The following is a 23,922-nucleotide window of genomic DNA, read 5'->3' as shown; positions in this document are numbered from 1 at the left end:
AACACCCGCAGGATACAGATTCTGCAGGAAGACTCAACTAAATTGTGCTTGTGGAAGACTTAACACTGGATGCCAAAGAAACCTCAGAGTCAAAATGCCTCAACGATTTCAACCTTCCAACAGGTAAGACAACCCCTGGGGGAAAATTAACATCAAAATACGCAAAAGGAGGGGTAGGACTATTGTGAATGGTCTCCGCATCCAATGGGGGTAGCAGTGATGTATTTAAGAGATCAGAGGGGCTGCCAAGGCAGAAAACATCATCATTATGAAGAGTCCCCAATTTATCCTACACTGAGTAACTGATACATCAGCATATGATGTAGATGCTGCATTTTAGAAACCACAAAAGCTTGATTTTTGGAGCATCTGGTTGGGGAACATAAAAGAAACAGCTGGGTTGAGTGCTGAGATGTATGAGGGGCTTCATTCACAACTGTGCTATTAAAAAAATCTGTGTGTGAGAGGAAGTATAATGTACTTGACATGGTATCATTAAAAGAACAGCAGCATTAAAACAATAGCAACAAAGAAAACCCTCACAAAAGAGCTTATTCCAAAATGAGTGAGCTGAAAGAAAACAGAGGAAGGATGGGGATTGCTAAAATGGCTTGGAACAGTTTGCATCAGCAGGAGGGAAAAGGCTAAAAGTAGGCCACAAAAATGGCAAACAAAGCTATTGAAATATTAAATTAGAAATAAAATGTCCCTAGAAATGTGAAGGTGGTGCAGGCCATGTCCATGTGCCAGCAGAAAAGATCCCAAATAGGTTTTGGAGACGTGCTTGTCTCCACTTCTTGTCACAGATGTGTCTGCCTGAGTCCACAGCCTGTGCCCTCGGACTCTCTGGCCCTGACTGACAGAGTGCTTGCCTGGCCCGACCTTGGTTCTGCCTCATCACTATAGACCTGCATGGCTGTCACTGGGCTGTTTCTGACTCCAGTCACTATCTCTGCCTTGATCCTGACCCTGACTTCCAACTCTACAGGGTGGCCTCAGACCTGACCCATCCCCAAGAGCTACCTGGCAGTCTGGGCTGCAGGCTGCCCTGTGAGACAGCTCTGGCACAGTGGGACTGACCATGGCCTCCTACAGATATGCTGTCTTGGGAGTTTACCTGAGTATGCATGAAGTGGTCCCTGGAGACGCTGGTCAGTTCCTCTCTCCTCTAACAGCTGTTCAGGAAGGGCAGCCACAGAGGAACTTAGAGAAGCATTCAGGTTGTCAGCACCCAGCCTGTGTTCACAGCACTCAAATTACAAGAACCTGATCACTGAGTTGGTCCACTGAGAAATTATTTAAGACTTTTAACACACTAGCAGGGAACAGCTTTCCAAGAGGTTTGCCTAAAGCTGGACAGCTGGATGCTGAGAGGCAGCTACAGTTTCAGAGGCTTAACTTCTCTCTGTAGTTCCATGGTAGAGCAAAGACCTTTCTGCTGTTCTCAAACCCTTGACTGTAGGAGAAAGCATGAAAGTAATTAAACACCTCTTGCATTCTTTACAGGACTTTTTGTATGTATTAGTGAGCAGGCAGAACTCAAGACATTATCTGAGGGGGAAAGGGATTCCATTCAAGTTTTGAGAAATCAAATCTGTTTGATTTCACTGATAGGATGTGGTGAGAAATAATAACCTGCAGGTACTTCAGCTGGGGACATCTATACATGACAAAACAGGAGACCTTTTGTGGTAGTTAAGAAGAGGAGAAACCATAGGATGAAGCTGAGAAAACTTAGGCAGATTATAATTCAAAACACTTTAATAGGATCTCAGATAGGTGTCTGAATGACCACCCAGGAGACAACAAAGCCAGCAAGAAAATACTCCCAGCACTCTGCACTGGTGAGAAATGGTGGAGGTGACTTGTCAAATCTACACAGTTCTGGAGCCCTGGCTATAGGACTTTCCTTCTAGGTTTCTCACAAAAATGGAGATTCAATTAACTTGTCAAGGTCTGAAAGAAAAGGAAAACCAACATCAGACTGCAGGATTAGCTTGAGAAATTACAGCTTCTGTCTGTGGCTGAAAAACAGACTCAGTTCTTCGTGTGAACATTGGCCACAGCAGAGCCAGACAGGTGAAGCAGCTCATGCACCAGGTGGGTGAGGGAGCAGGGAGTGTCAGTGAGAGCTGTCCCCTCACTGCTCACATTGCTGCACATGTGGGTGCACATGGTGGTGCCAGCTCAGTCTTGTGCCACACATCTTGGCAGTGTCCTCCACTCTGGGCAGATGTCCTCCAGCTCAAGGCAGCTGATGGTGGGTGCACTTGTGTAGCTGACCCACACAGAGTTTCCTGTTCTCCAGCAGATAATAGCTCCAAGGGGCAGAGCGCACCACTGCCCAGCTCCTGCCTTGGGGCAGCTTGGTAAAGGCTTAGAGGATTGAGACTTAAAACAGCAGAGCTCTTACTAGACACAGAGCTGTGAGAGGCTGTGATAAGAGTAGAAGTCCCTTGGGAATCTGTAATTGCTGTGGTGATAGGGACATAAGCACCTTATTTTTGGAAGTTTTCACCCCCCAGGAGTTTTGAAGCAAAGCAAACAGACCTCTGCTGTGGACATTTTCCTGACCTTGCCAGCAGCCTGAGTTTGGTTCATAGACAGTGACCTGGGAGCATGGACTCCCCTATTTGTGTCCACTTAGCTTTGGGACAAGGACTAGCCAGGACAGCAGAGTCAATCTCCTGGCTCATGGGGGACATTACCACTTCCACTGTCCTCCTCTGCTCCTGGCCTGTTCTGGTGTGTGGCTCTGCTCCTCATCCTAATCCCAGTGCTCTCCCGATCATCCATCAGGCCACTTCAGGTAACTAGCCTGGCAAATACCACTTCACTGCTGTTTTGTGCCATTCTAACAAGCTGATGTGGTTCACCCAGGCTCAGGTGAACACCAAAACCAAGACCCAGGGCAGCAGAAGGAGCAGGACATGATGCATCAGAGCCCTCAGCTTGGTTCAGCCATCATCACCTGCCTTTCCCTCTTAAGGGCTTGTAATCATTGTATCTGACTCCTTCCCCTCTTTGCAGCTCCCTTCTTAAAGGCAGGGCTCTCCTTTGCTGTGAGGAGCAGTGACCTCTGCTTGAGCTCATGCTATAGCTTTGTCAGAAGCCAGGGAAGATGGCAGAAACCTCTCCTGTATGTTTTCAGTCAAGATCTGTTTTAGTAAGCAGGAGAGGAAACAAAAAGCATTTGCTGCACCATCTGTTTCTGTGTTCCATGCTGCTGAGGCTGGGTTACAGCCAGATGCTGCTGTTGCCATCAGTCATGAGAGCAGGGCTGCTCACTTTGCAAAGCACCTAAAGATGGCAAGGTGGAAAAAACAGGGACAGGATGGTTTTTAAACAGCCCCGTTGCAGAGCACCTGCTTTGTTATGCAGACTTACATTATGGCCAGTGTACAACCCCCTTCTGACTGCTGCTTAAAAGCCCCCAGTTTACAAATGTGGGAAAAGGGAGATCTGCTCACTGAAAGCCAAGATCAGCTTCAAGACTATCTGAAGAACCTGAAGGTGCACAAGTCCATGGGGCCCAACAAGATCCACCCACGGGTCCTGAGGGAGCTGGCAGATGAAGTTGCCAAACCTCTGTCCAGCATATTTGAAAAGTCCTAGCAATCTGGAGAAGTCCCTGCTGGTTGGGAGAGGGGAAACATCACCACCATCTTCAACAAGGGAAACAAAGGAATGCCGTGGAAACTCCAGGCCAGTAGTCTGACCACTGTGCCTAGCATGATCATGGAGCAGATCCTTCTGAAGGCCTTGCAAAGGCACATGGAAAATGAAGAAGAGGTGGTTGGTGATAACCTGGCATAAGCTTCACTGCAACTCAAGTGGGGCTGAGGTGAGGATCTGAGGTTGAATGCAGCTCCTAAGTGGAGCTGGCAGCCACTGATGAAGCATCTCCCACCTCATCCTCCCACCGTGACTGGTGCCCTGAAGGCTGATGGTTGCAGCTGCACCAGGTCAGTGCTGGCCATAAGCCCAGACACCCAAACTTTGCCAAGCATTTCAGTTGGTAGGAAATATTTACAGATGTTAATTAGCTTGAGCAGCCTGGGCCACATCTCAGCAATTTAACCACATCCTTATTGCCTGCAACTGACAAATAGTTTTTGCATTCTTATCACTGAAGCCTTCACATTGATCTTTCCTTAATTAACAAAGTGTCTTTCAAAAGTGGTGAAAACCAATTACTATGGTCCAGGACCTGGCAAACTAAGTGATGCTAAGGTGCCTATTACCTCTGATGGGAAGAGACTTACTAAATCAGGAGCACAAAGAACTTTTAAACTGAAACTAGGCTCAAATCCATATTCCAACTAACACTGTCTGGAGAGCACAAGTGTACTCGTCACAAGAATCATCTTGGAAAGGGAACATCAACAAGGAAGCTCAGAGAGGGATTCCTCCTAAAAAAATTAATGTGGTGGTTCCTTCTGTATGGGCCATTGAGAAGCCAAATTGGCAGAGCCTGTAACAGTGAACTGAAACCAAAGGCAAAACCTGGGACAAGCAACCTCTTAAAGCCTGTGGATCACCCACACAGTGGTCAGAGTGGAAAGAATCAGCTTGTGGATACATTTATTCAAGTGAAACCAGCCCCAATGCCAGAAGAACCTCGGTGGAGGGTCGGCAGAAAATCTAATTATAAGACTAAGAGAAGGATGAGGCCACTTTTTACTTCCTCCTGTGGAGAGGGAATGATGGAAAAGCACAGCCTGGGTGCTTGGCTCAGCAACACCCAAAACTCTGCTGTTACCAACACCCAGGCACAGCACTGCAAAACACAGCACTGGATAGATGCTTGGGGGTGAATTAACTCCAGCTCAGCCAAAACAACACAGGTGCTAGCCCCTGAGTAGGACTGATCTGAGAAGTCGTCTTAGGGTGTCTTCTGCAGCCTTGAGTGCCTCCAGTTCTTCTGTGTTGGGCTCAGTAGAAAGGAGATCTCTTGGCATGCTACCTGGAGACTCATGTCCCAAGGATTTTAGCCACGGGCCCTAAGCAATGAAGTTACAGCTTCTCCAGCAAGCCTGCCAGAGGTGTAGGTTGAAATTAACCTACACATTATCATCAAACCCTGGTGTATGCAAAACAAAACGAGAATGTCACATCAAAAATGAATGCTTGTCTGGTCCCTTCTGCAGCCAACTTCTCGGTGCTGTGTTGGGTCACTCATTTTGGGGAGCCCCTGAAGCTGGGGCTATTGCAAACACCCACGTCCCTGGCTTCTGTTTTCAGTCTATCCAAAGCCTCTTGCTAGTGCAGCAATGTCAGCTGGGCTGTGAAAGTTTTTATGCTCCAAGTCTGTGTCCAGAAGAGCCCTTGAACGGAGACTTCCAGGCTGACATAAGCATTTTCCCGGTGCTGCCTCTTGCCTCGGAGGACAGGGGTAGTCTGTATTGGCAGAGCTGAGCAACATCTGCATCTCCACGGGGAAAGCTGCCGATTTAAGCACCTTACAGCTACAACAGCAAACCTTTCTTTCCAACACAGATCTGCTTTAACTCTTCCTTTGCCTCCCTGCTAGCCTATGCTGTTTACTAGCTGAAAGGATGTTGTAGAGAGGTTGGTGCAGGTCTCTTCTCACAGGTGAGATAGAACAAGAGGGAATGGCCTCAAGCTGCGACTGGGTAGGCTTTTACTGGACATTAGGGGGAAAAAAATTCACAGCAAGAGTGGTCAGGGGTTGGAATGTGCTGCCCAGGGTGGTGGTTGAGTCACCAATACTGGATGTGTTTAAAGGTAATTTGGGTGTGGTGCTTGGGGATATGGTTTCAGGGTGAACTTTGTAGAGTAGGGTTATCAGTTGGATCTAGTGATCCTGAAGGTCTTTTCCAACCTGAATGTTTCTGTGATTCTGTGCCTCAGTCCCCAGGCTTTGCAGCCCTGCAAAACTCAGCCTGCAGCGCCTGCCCTCCCGCAGCACCGTGGGTTTCTCCAGCAGCTCCACAGCTCCCGCTCCCCACTCTCCAGCCCCTCCACGCAGGCCCCCTGGTAAGCACAACGCAGCTGTGCGTCCAGCCGGAGAGCAGAGTGATCTCAATGTCTCTCTATTTCTTATTTAAAAATGGAGTGGGACTTTCAAATGAATGTCTTCAGATCAAATTACTTTGGAGTTCTTTGGATGGTGCCAAAATGCCATCTGCAAGAGAACACTGAGAGTGAAGCATCACTTTCTGCATGGACCCCATCCACTGGCTTGCCTGATGTGATTAATAAACTGAACAGACTCCTTTCTGGCTGTAGTAAAAATTTGCTGCGTGGTGCAGCAGACCAAAAATCGCTTTATTAGCGGCAAAACCCACGGAGTGTCTGCCAAGCCTTGCGCTCCCAGTTAGAGGGGTCTAAGGCTCTCTGCAGCTCAGCCCTCAGGATTTGCCTGCACATGGAGCCATTTGGATTCTGGAATAGGACTCTGAATGAAATTCGTTGAAAAGTGGTACCACACTGCAGCAGTCACTGAGACAACAGGAGCTCTGCTGTGCCCCTGTGCCAGGTGGCATACCTGAACTGGTGGCTGACAGAAGCTGGTCTAACAGGGCTGACCTCTAGTGCAGGGTTTATGTGTTCAGACTGCCTATGCCGGAGGAGGAGCAAGACTCCACCTTTTCCTTAGGCCTCTGAATTGCTGTTGGAACACTAGTGGCTGATCCATGCATGTGTGGGGAACACCTGCCACAGCCCTGACCAAGATGCTGTGTTTGAGTGACTCAGAGAAACACAGAAGAGCCTGAAAATCTGCCCAAATAAAACTGTCCGGGTAAAAAAGAGGGCATGGCTGGGCAAACCTCAGAGGGTGTCAGGAGTGACCGGGGGCAGAGCAGAGCCCTGCAAGCCCTCTCTGCCGCAGGGAGCTCCGGGCACAGCCGAGTGCTGGGAACACTCTTCCCCGGGACGAACGAGTTATCGGGGCAGCTTGATCCAGGAGCGAGTACAGGCTCTGGGATCTGGGACACGAACCAAGCACAGCCCCCTGGGGAGCAAGTGTGTGACTCTCCTGTGCTCCCCAAAGCCCCACACCAAGCGCTCGGCTGCTGCGACTCCTGCCGTGACCGCGGTGTTCCTCAGACACCCGACCGGCAGCTGAGCCTCGTCAGTGACCGAGGCTCCAATGATGCTGCAGCTGTTCCAAAGATGAGGCTCCCGCTCCGCTTCTCCTCCTCATTTCCACCCCTCCAGCGGAGCAGGGCCGGGCAGCGACTCATCGAGCCCGGGAAGGGCCCGGAGCGGCCGCCGCCGCCAGGGGCTGCCCTCGACCCGCGTGCCCCGCCGCTGCCCGCCCCGCCCCGCTCCGTCCCGGCGCGGCGGCCCCCAGCAGAGGGACCCGGGGAGCGGCCGGGGGTCCCTGCGGCCGAGCCGCACCGCCCCCGGGCGGGGCCGGGATCGTGTTTCACATCCTGCCCTGGTCGCTGGCGGAGCGGGCGGTACGGCGGAGGGGCCATGGCGGAGAGGTGAGTGCGGCGCCGCGCACCTGTTGAGGCGGCGGGAGGCAGCGCCGCGCTCGGGGCCTGCGGGGCCGGCGCGGGGAGCGGCCCGGTGCCGGGAGGTGCCCCCGAACTGGGGGCGGGGAGGCCGAGCGCGGAGTCGGGCGATTCGGCGGGCAGGTGAAGGGCGGCCGGGCCGGGCCCTGTGGCGGGGCCGTGCGGCCAACTTTGCGAGGAGTGGCTCCGAGTCCGCTCCCCGCGCCGCTTCCCGCCGCCCTCTCGCCCCTGCTGGCTTGTCCGCGGGGGAGCCCTGCACAGCCCGGCAGATCGGCCCCCCGCACGGCTCGGCTTCTCCCGAGCTTTAGGCTCCCTCGGTCCGTGTCGGGACCGAGCTGTTCGCGGCCCCAAGCGGGGCGGCCGTCCCTGAGTCTCGTCGAGCTGCGGGGACGGACGCAGACCCTGAGCTCCCGTCCCGCCTGGGCTTCGTGGGGCCAGCATCGCCCATCCCGGGGCCTGCGGCCGAGCTGTGCCGGGTGCCCTGGCGCGTCTGAAGACGAGCAGTTAATCAGAAGCACCTCTCTGATTTTGGCTCTGTTTTGGACCAGGCTCAGAGGCTCTGGGGCGGCTTGCACGCGTAGGTCGCTCTCCGTCGTCTAAAAAACAACTGCAGTTACAGAGTGCCGGTGTGTGCCTGGTCGGGGATGGTCCTGACCCCGGTTTGCTGGAGAGCTGACCAGGAGAGGCTTTCCTTCTCGCCTGGAAGTGGGTAGGGAGCCAGGATCACCTGTTGGCACTGAAAACGGAGGGCCAGGTAGCCAAGCCCGTTTCCCAGGCTGCATCCTGCTGCTGACAAACGCAGGAGGATTTTATGGCTCCTCTGAATAACTCCATTCAGAGAGAATTCCTTCTGGTCACTGTGCCTTGGCGTGTCTGTCAGAAGTGGTTGATTAAGCTTGGCTTGGGAGGAAGGTGCAGAGCCTGGCAGAAGCACTGAACTCTCTGTGGCTGGTGTTAGTTGCTCTTGCACTGTTTTGCCAGTGTTGTTTCTTTTTGTCCTAGATGGAAAGCTCAGAATGATTTAACATTCCTGCTGGCTTGGCTCTCCACAGGAGCAACAGATTTCGGCTGGCTTCTCACATTCTCTTTGTCTGTGGGAGAGAAAGGAAGGCTGTGCTGGCATTTTGCCTGGTACCTCAGTGATGGTGCAAGGTGTTTGGGATTTTTATTTCTTTTGTGTTTGAAGGTTTTTTTTGGTTTTGATTGTTTGGGGTTTTTTCTGACTCTTCTGCTTCTCCAGAAAAAACACAGTTGGAGTTAGTCTGTAAGAAGGAGCATGTTGGGAAGGGATAACAAATCCCTTGGAGAGCGAATGTAGAATGGCAGAATCCATCCTGAGCAGGGCAGCCCCCTTGGTCTGCCAGCAGCAGCAGCAGCTCAGAGTGGCCTTCCTGCTCATGTCCACCAAGGGCACTCGGTGCTCAGGGGTCAAGGCTGCATGTTGCTGGCTTCAGGGGATCAACTGGTAAACTTGACAAAGCCACGCAGATCTGGGGCTGTTGTTGTGCTCACCAGTGCAGAGGAGGCTTCTTGCTCTGGATTTCATTGTAACTTTCCCAACATATCCCCACTGACTGCATCTTGGGTGCTTTGTGAGTTTGGTGTTCGCTGGGCTGATGAGACAGGCCTTTTCTGTCTGTTGGCTGGAGTCTGTTTGAAGTGATGCTGAGATCCCAGTGGATTATAGGAATGCAGGTTTCAAAGCCAGGTTTTGGGCTGGGTGGTTCCCATGCCTTGTGTATTTACAGAAGGTTTGCTTAGCTGGGACAGATGTCTTGGCCTTGGCTGGGAGCACCCGAGCCACAGGCAGATCTAAGTACGATGGGCTGGCGTGTTTCATAACCAGGATAATGTTATGGTTGTCCTTGCAACGCAGAAGGCTGCTTTCAGCCTGACTGCTGCTGGATCCACAGCTAAAAACCTCACGAGAGACTTGGATGTTTGATGTGCCAACGAGACGTGAAGAATCCGGTTCCCTGAGTGCTGCCCTGCTTTAGGGGCACAAAAGGCAAATGCCTTGAACTGATCTCTAGAAACATGCAGTGTGCTGTGGTGTGAAGATGAAAGGAGAGGCTGAGGTGCCTGTGGTGGGCTGCCGTACGGGTAAGAAAACCCTGCAGATTTCACTGTATTTGTGTCTTAGCTGTAAGACTTTTTAATCAACCTGCTGTTATTTTGGGGGCTGGCTTTGTAAGCTTGGGGCAGCTGCCTTCTGGCAACCAGGTGAAGTTTTGCAAACCAGGGCAGTGGGTTTGTTGTGTGGTGGTGTGTTTTGGTTGGCTCTTTTTCCATAGAGCCGTGTAGCAGCGTGGAGGGACTGTGGGAAGGACTGCAAAATGCAAATCAACTTCACTGGAATCACTTCTGTCATTAAAGGAGGCATACATTGCTGCAGGATTCTGGCTTTTTGGCCCGTGAGGGTGCTTGTGTGTGTTGTGCTTTTGTTTGTATTTGTTTGGTATTTCCCCCCCCCCAGTGCTACAGTTTACCAGATACTCAGATTCCTGAACCCTTTCAGTGAAGTCACAAAAGGAGGTGTGTCATATCTGTGTTTCTAGGTAGGTAATATTACCTGGTTGCCATTTTACCTATGGAGAAGAAAGCATTTCAGTTTGGGCTGGCAGTTGTAATAGCATGGTTTTTGGCTATTTGAATTTGACAGCCTCGGGGTATAAGCAGAGGGAGACCTTCCAGAAGCACTGGGAATTGCTGGTGCACTGTTAGCAGAGGGTGCAGAAAGACTGGAGTTGGTACTGAGTGCACTTGTTCAGTGGAAACCTGCTGGTCTGGCTGCCCCTTTGGGTTTGATTAATACAAAACATGAAGGATTCACATGCTCTGTGTTCTGAAGACTCTGGAAGGATTTTGTTACTAGGTCTCAGTTATCTTGAGTATGAGTACATTGCATATAGTTAATTAAGATTAATGCAGGGTTTAATTCAATGGAATGCCAGTTGCATTGTGGTTTTTTCCCCAAAGCTTTAATTTAGGAGCCAGTGAAGACTTCCACACTTCATCAGCCTGCCCTGGAGCTGCTGACAGTCTCCCTGTGCCCAAACTCAGCTGTGGCTCTGCAGCAAAGGGGCCTTCTGGTTTTGGCAGAGCTTCTGAACTTTCTGCTGTTACTCAGTGCAGAGCTCCCTCCATCCTCTGAGCTGGGTGCATGTGCCCTGTTCTGGTTTATCCTCCTCTTAAGTGGCTTAAATAAGGCCATGAATAAATGACCTCTCAGTGGCTAGCTGTGACTGCAGGACGAGTGCCTGCTCCCAGCAGGTTGTTCCACTCCCATCTGCTGGGTGAGCCTATTCCTGGATGAGCACTGTGATAACTCCCTCACAGCAAATCAGCTGGGGGGTGGAGGTCTGTGTTTGCGGTGATGTCGGTAGAGATTGGTGCAGGTGGGAGAGGTTATCAGCAGCCTGACCTCTGCCACACACCCCTGGTGTTTGCTGCTCCTCTGAATGTGCTGCTGCAGCTATTGCTGAGCTTGCCAGGGCAGTTTCCTTGGGATGAAATGGCTAAGGGGTTAAAGTCTGATTGACTGTTAAGTGAAGCAGAGTGTGGCTTTGCTCCAGTGGCTCTGCTGACAGAGGCAGAAGAGGGGTAATAAGCTGTGGATAACAAGGTGTTCATCCTGTCTGCCTTCACTGCCATACTCCCTTTAAGCTAGTCCCACCAGAGGCCCAGCATGGCTCGAAGGTAGGTCCAGAGGTGGAGTTGTGCCTGCAGTTTGTGTTTGACTGCAGATAAAGCCTGATCCTTGGGAAACACCTTCAGACACACCAGTGCCCTCTGATGGAAAATAATCAGAAGTTCAAAGCAGAAGAGCAGCACTTCCTCCTCCTGTGGTCTCCTTTCCTAGTGTTTCCATTTCTGCTCTACTACTGGAATGGCCGTGGTGGATGATGCAATTAGGAGGAGATGCTTGCAGCAAATAAATGTGTCAGAATTTGAAATCCTCCATCAGTCCTGCCCAGGTGGAACACAATTGCTTGTTCCTTGTTGTGACATGCTCCTGCTTCTCTAAAAAGCCCTCCAGGCAGATTCAAGCAGTTGGTGAAGTGCCTCTTATTACAAATAAAAATAAATTCCAGAGCAGCCACTGGGATGTGGTTTTAGCTGGCTTTGTAGAGAGTGCTTGAGCTCTGCTGTCACTGCTTATGTATTTGATGGTAATTCCTGCCTTTGCCAGGGTGTGCAGAGAGGCAGTTCCCTTGGAGGAAAGATGACTTCAATGATCAGGCAATGTATTGTGCTTTTGGTAGCTCAATCATGGGTGCCCACCGAAGCAACTTCTTATTGTTCATGCACTTCTCCTGGGGAAGACTGGTCTTCTGCTCTGTGCAGCCCCTTGAAGGAGTCATGTTTTGGAGTGGCAGAAAGGTGTTGACTACAGCAGCAGACCTGAGGTACATCTGGTTTGTTTAGGTGGAATGAGACACTATAGGTCCAGAGAATTTGTTTTGCTCGTTGTCTCGTGGTGCAATGGAGACACCACCATTATTTTGGATAAATTCTCTCATCCTAGTTACTGTACCAGGTGTTGGAAGTCACTGATGTAAGAGCCTTTTGTATTCCCAACTGAATATTTAGCAGCAAATTGCAGTGCAGCTGGAATAGCTATGCAGTGAGGTTTGAGAAGCTTATCCTGAGGATGCTACAGATCTAGATGGCTTGTTTGCAGCAAAGCTTGGGAGATGGAAAGGAGTCTGTGGTCCCTGGGGTGGCATTGGTGTGGTGAATGTAGCAGCTCTCAAGAGTTTGGGTCCTGCAGTTACGGTCTTCAGGTGGGAAGAAAGGACTCGGGTCAGACAGTATTGGCTTGAGAAAATGCCTCTGACAAAAACAGGCTAAAAGACCAAACCACTGGAGATGCTGGGATTGTTTTTGGTGTTTATTTTCAGGCTCTTTTACCTGTTTTTTGGGACTCAAGATCTTTTATGAAATGCCACTGAGGGCTTTATGCTGTTAAAGTACTAGGGGAGCAATGAGATTGACAAGAAGGGCCCCAGGACAATCAAAAAGGAATTCAAGGCCCTTGGATAATTGATTGATGGGGCAGGAGCTCAAGTGGTGGTCTGCTCAGTTCCCTCAGTGGCAGGGGTGCACAACTGAGAGGAACAGGAGAGCCCAGACCATCAACAAATGGCTCAAGGGATGGTGCCAGCAGCAGAATTTTGGGTTGACTAAGGGGCAATTTCTACCACACCTGACCTGCTGGACCTAGATGGGCTGAATCTATCTAGAAAGGGCGAGAGGGCTCTAGCACTGGCGTTGGCAGGGCTTTAAACTAGGTCTGAAGGGGGTGGGTGATGAAACCAGTCTCTCTGGAGAGGAGAGAGAGGGACACAAACTAGAGTGAGATGAGAAATCAGCAGCCCAGCTGAAGTGCAGGTACACCAACACACAGAGTCTGGGTAACAAACAAGAGGAGCTGGAATTCTTGGTCCCCCAGGAAACCTGTGATGTAGTTGCAGAAACGTGGCGGGACGATTCACGTGATCGGAGTACTGCACTGGATGGGGTTGGAGGTCCCTTCCAACCCCCACCGTGCTGGGATTCTGTGAAAGTATTCACTGGCACTTTCCTCGGCCACCAGAGGTGAATGGAAGACTTTATGCACAGAGGATGTATTTTGTAACCCCTCTCATTCTGCTTGTGCCCAGCTCCCCAGGACAAACTTGCTGCACTATCCTTTTCTCAGTGAAAACTTCTCTGAGCTGATATGAAGCAACGATGGCAGCAAGTACCTTGTGCTCTGTGAACCTGCTGGATGTTCATGTTTCATCCTGGAGCAGAGCAGTCCTGGGTCCCTCTAAACAGACTTTTTTCCTTGGCCACAGGGTCTGTGATCTACCCAAAGCAGACGAGCCCAGTGGTGAGCATTGGGGAACCCAAGGTGCCCTGGGCTCAGCCTGTGTGTAACTTGGCAGGCATGGGGCACTGCCATCAGGCACTTTGCTTTGGTAGGTGGGACTGTTTCCTACCTGAGCAAACAAGGTTGCTGCTTTCTGGCTGGAAAGCTCAGAGAGACAGAAAAGCCTCAGTGTAGTGGGGTTTTGTGTAATCTTGGACATGAGCTGGTGGCCCAGGGCCAGGTGCACTGTAGCAGGGATAATTTCTTTGTTCTGTAGATCTGAGTTTTTTCTAGTTGGTTTTGCTTGTGTTTACTTTTTCCCAGAAGAATTACAAAGAGGCTTACTGTCTCCATCACCAGTGGATACCAAGTAAAACCCTGCACAGTGCTGCTGGGGGAGTAGGGACAGAGCTCAGCAAATCCCCTTTAACCACATGAGATCAACTGTCTTGGGCTTTTTGACTCTGAGGCAGTGCAGCACCCTGCAGGTGAGCTTCCATGTGTGACAGCAGCCAAGGTTCAGGTCAGGAGAGGATGAATTGATGTAAAATATTTTCAGTAACAAAGAGAAGTCAGAGAAAAAAAGTTACCATGGGAGACTTTATAGCTGAATAATTAAATGCAGAGCTGAGGGCTGCAGTGGGTGAGCTGTATAATGTTGCCTGGAAAGATGCCTCTCCAGAGACTGTTGTCAGACCAGGCAGTGGATGTTTGCTGCAGGTTTTGGTGCCTCTACACTTGGAGTGACTGGCTCTCACAAGTCAGGACCCTGACTTGCTCCAACTAACTGATCTTGGCCACCCCAGCTGTTCCAGAGTTTGGCTTAGGTTGGAAGGGACCTCAGAGATCATTGTCTCCAAACCCTCTGCCATGGGCAGGGACACCTCTCAACTAGACTTGGTTGCTCACGGTCTCATCCAACCTGGCTGTGAACACCCCCAGAGAGGAGGCAGCCACAGTCTCCCTGGGCAGCCTGTTCAAAAGTCTCACCAGCCTCCTACTGAAGAACTTCCTCCTCAGCTCCAGTCTAACCCTGCTCTCCCTCAGCTTCAAACAATTCCCCCTTGTCCTGTCTCCAGACACCCTTGTGAAAAGTCCCTCTGCAGCCTTCCTGTAGGATCCCTTCAGCTATTGGTAGGCAGCTCTAAGGTACCCCTGGAGTCAACTCCTCTCCAGGCTGAGCAACCTAGGCTCCCTCAGGCTGTCCTCACAGCAGAGGTGCACCAGCCCTTGGATCATCTTTGTGGCCTCCTCTGGGCTCTCTCCAACAGCTCTGTGTCCTTCCCTTGCTGGGGGAACCAGAACTGGAGGCAGTATTTGAGGTGAGGTCTCACAAGAGCAGAATTAAGTCCTTGCCTTCCATGCTCCCCAAGCAACCTTCTCTCCTTTGGGCTTGTCCCCTGTGTGCATTTGGTGCTCTGTAAGAACTGGGAAGTGCAGGGCTCTTTCCAGACATGGGGTGAGTGCTGGTGGGCACACAAAGGAGGCCACGCTGCCAGGTTCTTTAATGTGCTTTTCAACAGTAACTCCAGGGCCAGTGACTTTCCTTTCAATGTGTTCAGTTTGTCCTAAGCCTGTAAGTGCCCTATTTAGTCTCCTGGTCTGGCAACTGTTCCCTCCTCATGTATGTTGTAGCTCTTGGGTAGTCTGATGGCTACAGGTCCCAGCTGTAGCCCTTCCTTGCAGCTGAGCTACAGTAATTTTTCTTTGGTTAGGTCTTGCAGACTTTGCCCTAAGCTGAGGTGAGAGGAGAAGCTCCAGGTGCTCTATGAATTCGTGGTGATGAGTCAGCATGGAGTGGAGCAAAGGGGCTGTGAGCTGAGGTGCAGAGCCCGGAGCATGGCCAGCATGAGAACCAAGGTGTGCCTATGGGCAGGTGCCTGTGGGAATTGATTTCAGCCTCTCTGTCCTCGGCACTTTGTAACCCTGTGGTGCAGTGGATGGTCTGGCTGGGGTGCACACAGGGCTGCATTCAGCTGGCAAAGTGAAATGAACATGAAGCAAGCAGTGCTGGAGCTTGGAGGGCAGCTTTGTGCTTGTGGTAGTGCTGCCCTTGGGCTCTCACCTCCTGCATTAGAACACAGATAGCAGAGTTGCAGTTTTGACTTGGAAGCACCTTAGAAAGCTCACCCCTGGAGTAGGCTGTTTCACTGGTCGCAAATTTAGCTTTTAACTCACTGAAAATGAGGGTGAAAAGCAAATGCTGTGGTCCTTTCTGTGCTCTTGGTTTAGATGCTGCTGAGGAAATGCCTGGTGAGTGGTGTTCTGATAACTCAGCCTGGATTCCCTAAAGCTGTAATTTGGAGTTGGTCCAAAACATGAACTTGAGGTTCTGGAGACTGAAGTATTTTCCAAAGCAGGAGCCACTTTTGGGGAGGCAATAAGCATAAGACAGCTAGTGAAGATCATCTGGGTGTAAAAGGTGTGCAGTGTCATCCTCATATCTCCTGGCCCTAGCTCCTGTCACCAGAATAGCTGAGTTCAGTAAAGCAAGGGGACCCTGGATGGGTTTCAGTCAGCAAGCTGAGTTAGCTCTGTGTGGGACCTGAGGAGATCCAGTGTCCGTGTGATGAGTGCTGGGGATGTGCTGTGGGGAAGGAGCTGTGAGCACCAGCAGGGACCTCTTCCTGCCAGCAGCAGCAAGTCATTGCATCTGCTTTGCTGTGAGAGCAGTACTGCCCATCCTCTGTGTCCCTCTCCCCTGGTCAGCTGGGCCAGCTTAGGGCACCCTGCTGTAGGGGTGATTGTTGGGTGTGTTGTTGCCCTTTGGCCTTGAATGCCAAAGCACTGCTGTGAGAGGGGGAGGCTGGCAGGGAGCTGCTGTGGGGATGAGCTCCCTTTGGCGGCTGACACCTGTGTGTATTGCTCTGCTATTGAAACAAGGAGCTCTGGGTGAGACTGGCAAAGGGCTAGATGTTGGTGATCTCAGCCTCTCTGGCTCCCCATAAGTCTTCCTCGGCAAGGTGGCCTCTCGTTGTGCAGTGGCAGAGTCCCTCATTGGCCACCCACCGCTGCCTGTAGTGGTTGAGCACTTGTCTGCTTAAATGTCTTGGAGGGCAGAAATCACTTGCTTGTGTCTCTCTTTGGATGAGGAAAGCTTCTCCTGAACTGCCAGAGCTGCCTGTGCATGGGGCAGGTGTAGGTTTCGCTCACCCAGCGTGTTCAGTGAGTAGTGTGCTTGTGTGGGGCTAGAGAGGGACTTCATCTTGGGCTATTTTGTCAACCCTGCTGGCTCTGGAGCATGAGGCAGGGGCTGCAGGTGGAAATGGTGGACAGCATGGTTAATACCATCCAGCTGAGCGGAACAGCCCAGAGTTTAACGTGCAGTCTAGAAGCAGGGAGCTGCAGCGGCTGCCTGGCCTGTGTGGCTCGGGCGGTGAGCTGTGCTCAGGGCCTGTTGAGTTTGGGCTGCATCCCTTACCAGGGGCTCTTTGGGGAAGAGCAGTTTCTTATGTGAGAGTGTCTGCTGACACCACCTACACCTTGCACTCGGGGCCCTGAAATAAAATTGCCCCTGGAGCTGGTGGCAGCAGTTTCCTTTCCACAGTGCTGGCAGTATGTGTGGCACCTGCCCAGTGCAGTGCCTAGCCCCAGGCACAGCATGCTGCACGCTGGGAGGGCATGGGTGCAGTTCCTCTTACCCTGCTCAGACCTCTGTGACATGCAGCAGGGACCATTCCTGGAAGTGAATGTGTGGGGAAGGTCAGAGAACAGACCTTGTTCTCGTGGAGCTGCTCATTTCATGCCCTCAGTGTCCCAGCCAGACCTGGGCTAAAAGTGAAGTTTCCATGAAATGGCCATTTTTTGGCTGTTACCTGTGGCAGGAGCTTTTGTTCCTTCTCCTGTACCTGTAAGCCCTGCTAACAGAGTGGCTGTTTCCCCTGGGCAAAGCAAATGCTGCCTGTTAGCATGAACATCTCCAGGGGTGCCACGTCCGTGCCAGGGCCTGGAGCGCCCTGGCGCCGCGTGTGGAGGTGCAGCCTGCGCTGGCACAGGTGGGACAGGGGCCTGTGGACAAAGAGCAAGGCCAGTGCTGGAGGGGGCGTTGGGGCAGCCCCCTCCCGGGGCACAGTCCCATGCAGAACTTTCTCTGCTGCCCAAGAGGTGGCAGAGTGCCAGGCTCCACCCGCTGAGCAGCGCTGGAAGCGTGAGGAATGCCTGGAGAGGTAACCTGTTGCTTTTCTTGTGCTTCAGGCAAACATTGATGGGTGAGGATTTTATTATCCCCCCCCCACCTTTCCTTTAAATGAAAGCCTGTCCTGACTAAACCTGTTTTGCAGCTTCCTAGCAATTAGGTCTTGCTTCTTGTCTCTGGCATGACCTTGGCGGAGACCATGTGGGCCTTGACCTTGACTGCAGCTGTGTGTGCTCCACAGTGCTGAAAACAAAGGAGAAAGTCCAGGCTGTGACTGATCCCTGGAAGGGAGATGTTACCACAGGTCACTGCTCTCCTGGCATCTTGGCTGGCCTTTGTGGTCCTGGGTTGTCCCAGGAAGAAGGAGCCTTGACCCCTCTGCTTCTCACCTGGTGGGTGCCTCAGGAGGCCCTTTGGTCATGCACCATGCTTCCAGCTGTGAAAACTCCTAGGTGTGTGCCTAGGAACAGTCACCCTGACTGAGCCTGTGTTTATGATGGGCTCTTGATGAGTGGCAGCATTAGGAACACCAGGGAGACTTTTGCCTGCATTGCCCTAGAGCTGGTGTTTACTCCTGAGCCTGCTAAGAAGGGGCTGCTGTGGACATGTAACAGCCCTGATGCTTGTCTGCCTTGTATGGCTCTGTCCCTCTGCTGGAGTGTAGCTGATAGGAGCAGAGGTGGTGTGGAAGTCCTGTGGTGATGGCTCTCAGGGAATGGGTGTCTCTACCAAGAGCAGGTGGGAGACTTAAAAAGCAAGCAAGCAAGCAACAGGAAATGTGGAGGGGAAGAGCAGCTGGGGGAGTGAGAAGGACATTGGTCGAAAAGGGAAAGCTGCTTCCACACAAGAGAAAATATTTCAGCAGGTAACAGAAAATCAAACTAAGGCAGGCTGGAGTGAGACTTGTGATGAGTGAATTAATTTGTCAAGGCACCAGAAATCTTTTGGAGACAAGCAGCAGAAGAAATCAAGGTGTGAGCAGCATAGAAGCTATCACATAAAAATGAAACCATTTTGTGGCCATCTTGACTCCTGTGGAGGAGCTTTGTAGCTTTGCAAACCATAAGCTCGCTCCAGAAGAGCTGTCTGAGAAGCTGTCTTGAATTGCATGTCACTAGAAATGGCTTTAGAGCAAACAGAGGAACTGATAAGGAACTGTAAGGAACAGATAGCATTGACTCAAGAGCGCTGTAGGGTCTCAAATCTGAAATTGCTGAGATGCTTTTGCATGGATCCTGTTGCTGAAGTGTCCCTGGTATTGCAGCAATCGGTGGTGGCCAATGCAATGGCATTTCTTAGAGGGAGGAACCTTGGGGAAGTGAAGGAGGTGCACATCAGGTGGCTCAGGACATGTGCCAGATGCACTGCTGGAGACAACTGTAGGGATCCTGGGGACCACAGAGTGATGGGTTTGACCTCCATGCCTGTTCCTCTGCAAGGAAGAACAAGATCACCGAAGGCATGGCCAAGCACAGCTTCTTGCAAAAGAGTTAGGGCATGTGTAGAGGTGAGCCCTGCCTTGTGGGCCTGCTGGAGCTGGGTGGGCATCTGGGCAGCATGAATGATACAGACTTCACAGATCTGCACTTGCAAACAGCCTTTGACAAGGTTCTCCACCAGAGGCTCTTAGGAAACTAAGTTGCCTTGAGCATGGACCTTGTTGTGGACCAAGAGCAGGTGAAAGAAGGTGTAGGGTGGAGTGGGTAGGGCTTAGGTAATCCTGCAAGCGTGGGTCAGAGTCAGCAGTGAGGCCCTAGGACTGGGTTTCATCCAGGTCCTTCAGGTGGTTTGATATCTCACTGAAGATGAGGAAAACCAGAAGGACCTCACAGAACTGAGCGAGGGGCCAAATAAGTGACAGATGAACTGCAGTGTGGGAACATGTGGGGTACCTGTAGGAGAAAATGATCTACACCAGGTCTGTATGCTGCTGAACCTGGAAAGAGTCAGCAGCAGCAGTGCTCTGCCATCATCAGCTCCGTGTGCAGTGTTAGCCAAAAAGGCCAGCAGGTTTTGGTCACTACCAGCAAGGCAGATGAAGAGGAGGGCATCATCCTGACCCTCTGTCACACCTTGGTGCATATCTTGGGGGCTGCTTGCATTTCTGGTCTCTACATCTAGAGAGGGACAGTGGTGTTGGAGAGGCTTTAGAGAAGACAAAAAAAAAGAGGGACAAAGCACCTGCCTTGAGAGAGAAGAAAGTGTTTTGACCCTTTAGTTTGGAATGGAGGTCTGGGGCAGTGTGTGATCCAGGTGCACAAACTCATGAAGACAATGATGAAGTTGAATTTTGTCCACCAAGTCTTGTGGCACTGGAACCAGGGGCACTTGATGAAACTTGTTGTGGATTGGCTTAAATCCACAAGGGGGATTTGAACCCCAGGGGTTCAAAAGGGGTGCAAAAGGCATCAGCAGATTCAAAAAGCACTTGGGTAAGTGGGCAGCCAGTCTCAAAGGGATGCTAGGAGCAAGAGCTGAGGTTGTCCATAGTGCAAATGGGGGGGAATGAGGAAGAGGACAGAGAGAGGATATGACCAGGCTCATGTGTTCTACCTCTGTTGTTGCCCCAGCTGTAGATAGGATGGGAGGACAGCTGGCTGCATCCAAGATGCATATCTTGGGTTCCTGTGAGTTCCCAGGAGCCAGTGTTCTGTAGGAATGTAGATGGATGGGCCTTGTTGGTACTTGGAAGGGATGATCTGGTGGAGTAGTCTAGCAGACTTCTTTGAAGGTTTCAGCACAGGGTATCCCAGAGAAGCACATCATGGGATGCATGGATAAATAAATAGTTAAAAGAAGATGAGGAGGAGGCTGCCAGACTCCACAGTCCCTCGGGGAGCCAGGCTGGGCTCTCTGTGGCTCGCAGTGTTTGCACTTGGTCTAGAGAAGGGCTGAAAGCCACAGATGGGAAGAGCTGTGCTCAGTCCCTGTGTGAGCTGATAGGCTCTGAGAACTCAGGCAAGAAATCCTGATCCCCAGAATTTGGGGGTGCTGTGGGGGGCAGCAGGTGTTGCTGCCAAAATATCTGCTGGGGTTCCACAGTGTTGTGGGAAGGGAGGAGGAGGTTGTGAACAGCAGAGAGGGGAGCAGAGGGCAGAAAGAAGAAGTCAGGACCCCTCCACGCTCTGCTGTCACACTGCATACTGAGTGCCAGGTCACCCCATGGTGCTAAAGCCCTTGCTTCTAACTGCTGGAAATAGAATTGAATGCCTCTGTTTTTTTTGTTCTTATTTTTTTCCATCAGTGGCAGCTGCTGTGTACTGGAAGCAGATGAAGACTGTCTAGATGGACATCAAATATAAGGGGAAGCTGAACGTGGTCCAGGCCTTTGCCCCAGTGTATTGTCTGTGCTGTACGAGGAGGATGCAGCACTTCCTGACTTGATGTCTCTCTGCATTTTGCCCTTTTTCTGCTGCCTTCCCTGCCACTGCTGAAAGTGAAAAGCTCAGCTGGACTGAACACAAGCTAATAAATGCTTAGATTTTGGTGAGAGAAAACAAAAGGAACTTGTTTTGGGCACCAAATCAAGAAGTAAATTGTTCTCACACCACTGTTCACTGTTACCATGTATAGCAAGTACTGCCATGGCAACAGAGATCTTCAAAGTGCAGCCAAAACCTTGCAGGGCTGCAGCATAACTTCTGAGCCCTGCTCATTGTGGTGCTATTAATAACTGTGCTTCCCCCCTCGCAGCCAGGAAGTTTCTTCTTCCTCATGTATGAAGTGTGAGGATAAGCTCATTCGAAATCACTTGTGGGGAGAATGACACTGGGGATTTCCTGGATTTTTTTTTGGTGTGTGGTGTTGTTCTGGAGATCCTGTCCAGGGCTGCCAGCTCTGCAGCCATCTCCTGAGCTGAGCTCTTTTGCACTATTTTAAGAAAGCCCAGGATGAAGTTTTTGTGTCTTTTCCTTTTGTCTTTTCTTTCTCCATTAACCTAGCACAGACAGATGACACACATTTATTCTTCCAGCTACACAGAGACATTTAAGTTTTTATTTCAGACTGATTGGTCAAGGGGAGCACCAGATTCACAGATGGGATTGGGTTGGAAGGGACCCTCCAAGGGCATCTTGTCCAGGCCCACTCCAGGCAGCAGGGACACCTCCACCTAGAGCAGGCTGCCCAGGGCCTCATCAAGTCTGATCTTGGATGTCTCCAGGGATGGGGCCTCAACCTGTGCCAGTGTCTCACCACCCTCACTGTGCAGAGCTTCCCTCCTGATGTCCAACCTAACTCTGCCCTGCTCCAGTTTCAAACCATTGCCCCTGGCCCTATCCCCACAGACCCTTCTGAACAGTCCCTCCCCAGCCTGCCTGTAGGTCCCCTTCAGCTCTTGAAATGCAGCTCTAAGGTCTCCCTGGAACCTTCTCTTCTCCAGGCTGAACAGCCCCAACTCCCTCAGCCTGTCCCCACAGCAGAGCTTCTTCAACCCCCTGATCATCTTTGTGGTGTCTTCTGGACCCACTCCATCAGGTCCATGTCTCTCTTATGCTGGGGGCTCCAGGGCTGGAGACAGCACTGCAGGTGAGGTCTCCCCAGAATAGAGCAGAGGAGCAGGATCCCCTCTCCATCTCTGGTGTGATGGGTTACTCCCATCCTGAAAGCGGGGCGGGGAGGGCTTGTGAGAGCTTTGCCATCCCTGGATGGTGTTTTCCCCTTGGTAAACTGAGTTAATCTGTTCCACTCCCCCTCCCTGTCCAGCAAGCCTATACATAGGAAGACATGCAACCATTAGCTCTCTTTTGGCTCCTGCCTTGCCTGAATGAGAGGACTGCTGCTGGCTCCCTGCTTCTCTGCCACGTGGTCAGGCCTGGTCACCCTCCCTGCTACATCCACGCTTCTTCAAAGGACTCCAAAGGGCTGGTTCTGTATATTTATTTTCCCCATCCATCCTTGTTCCTTACCCTTGTGAACCCTTCCTCATATATATATATTTTAGAGAAAATTTTTACCTCTCTGTTTCCAAGCCAACTCCAAATTATTTCTTGGTAGATTTGCTCCTTCCCCTTTCCCCCCCATCTTGATCAGGAAAGAGGAGGGGAGAGCAGGGGAGGGATTCTCAACCTTGCCCCCATCTGAGCTCTTAAATCCCAGTTAAGGCTCAAACCACCACATCCAGTCACACTGCTTTGGATGCAGCCCAGGCTGCCCTTGGCCTTCTGTGCTGCCAGTGCCCATTGCTGGCTCCTCTGCAGCTTCTCCCCCACCAGCACCCCAAGTCCCTTTTTGCAGGACTGCTCTCAATTTCATCATCTCCCAGCCTGGATTGATATCACTCTTGATACTGATACCAGCTACCAATTAAACTTGATCTGGGCCAGGCTCTGGTCTGCATGATTTCTCTGCTTGTCTCCTGGTCATTTAACCAGGATAACCCTGTGTGTTCAAACTTGTGCTTCAGCAGTTCTTGGCAGGAGTAGCATTTAGCTATGTTTAAAACCCTCAAGTGCACATCTGCTTTTCCCCAGCCCTATTAGCACACCTGTATGAACCTCCTCTCATTGCAAGTGTCAGAAATACCATTGCCAGGCTTTTGCCACCTGCTGAGGAGCTGTAGGAAAGGTAGGGTTTGGGCTTTTGCTCATGCTGGCAGTTCCTATTGAGCAACTGTGATTCACTGTGATGAGTGAGGGCTGGCTCATGAGTCTGTCCCTAGCTGTGGTTCTGGTGGTACCCAAGTCACTACTGTGCAGTCCGGCTCCATCCCTCCAGAGGAAGGATTTTCTGTGTTTCTTCTACAGAAGTGTGGCTATTAACTGTAAAAGCCTCCTTGTCCCCTTTGACCCTGTCCTGGAGAAGCTGCAGAAAGGAGCATGTGGCCTGCAAGAAGTTGGTCCAGGGCAAGAAGTTATTCAGTTGTGTCTGCAGGGAGAGACTGCATCTTTCTGTCGTTTCTTGGGAGGGTCCTTGGGCTGTGGTACCACTGGAGGCCCTGCAGGAGGGTCCTTGGGCTGTGGTACCACTGGAGGCCCTGCAGGAGGGTCCTTGGGCTGTGGTACCACTGGAGGCCCTGCAGGAGGGTCCTTGGGCTGTGGTACCACTGGAGGCCCTGCAGGAGGGTCCTTGGGCTGTGGTACCACTGGAGGCCCTGCCAAGGGCTGCAGCTCCCTGGGGCTGTTCAACCCATCCTGGCTAGGGTGGTACCACCCCTCACAGCCCAGCTGTTCTTTCTCCTGGGCATCTCCAAGAAACAACTGAGACTCAGCTTGAGAGGCTTTGGTGACTGAGGCAGTTGTTCACTGGTAGCTGGCTTCTGGCTGCCTCTGGGGAATGATAATCCCACCTTTTTCTGCCCCACAGTGAGAGCAAGGCACAGTCTGGGCTTCGCCTAATGGTGCTCGGTTCCGCCACGTGAGCTGCAGAGGTGTTCGCTTCTCTGCAGGCTGGGACTGCATTGTGAGGCAGGCTGGAGCCACTCAGGCCTTGTCCTCAAATCAAGC

The 23,922-nt window shown here is 51.5% G+C and overlaps 1 protein-coding gene across 1 annotated transcript in view; it reads left to right on the top strand.

The window, feature by feature from the left end:
* Nucleotides 1-7,340: 7,340 nt before the first annotated feature.
* LOC104301512 (rho GTPase-activating protein 39) overlaps nt 7,341-23,922 on the top strand; it is a 63,473-nt gene continuing 46,891 nt past the window's right edge. Inside the window, exon 1 of the mRNA XM_054173464.1 lies at nt 7,341-7,457. Within this exon, the coding sequence (XP_054029439.1) occupies nt 7,447-7,457 (11 nt within the window). The 5' untranslated portion in view covers nt 7,341-7,446. The remainder of the gene's footprint in view (nt 7,458-23,922) is intronic.

This window comes from Dryobates pubescens, chromosome 26 (genome assembly GCF_014839835.1).
Source record: "Dryobates pubescens isolate bDryPub1 chromosome 26, bDryPub1.pri, whole genome shotgun sequence".
NCBI classification, from domain to species: Eukaryota; Metazoa; Chordata; class Aves; order Piciformes; family Picidae; genus Dryobates; species Dryobates pubescens.
This window is presented reverse-complemented; position numbering and strand designations above follow the sequence as displayed.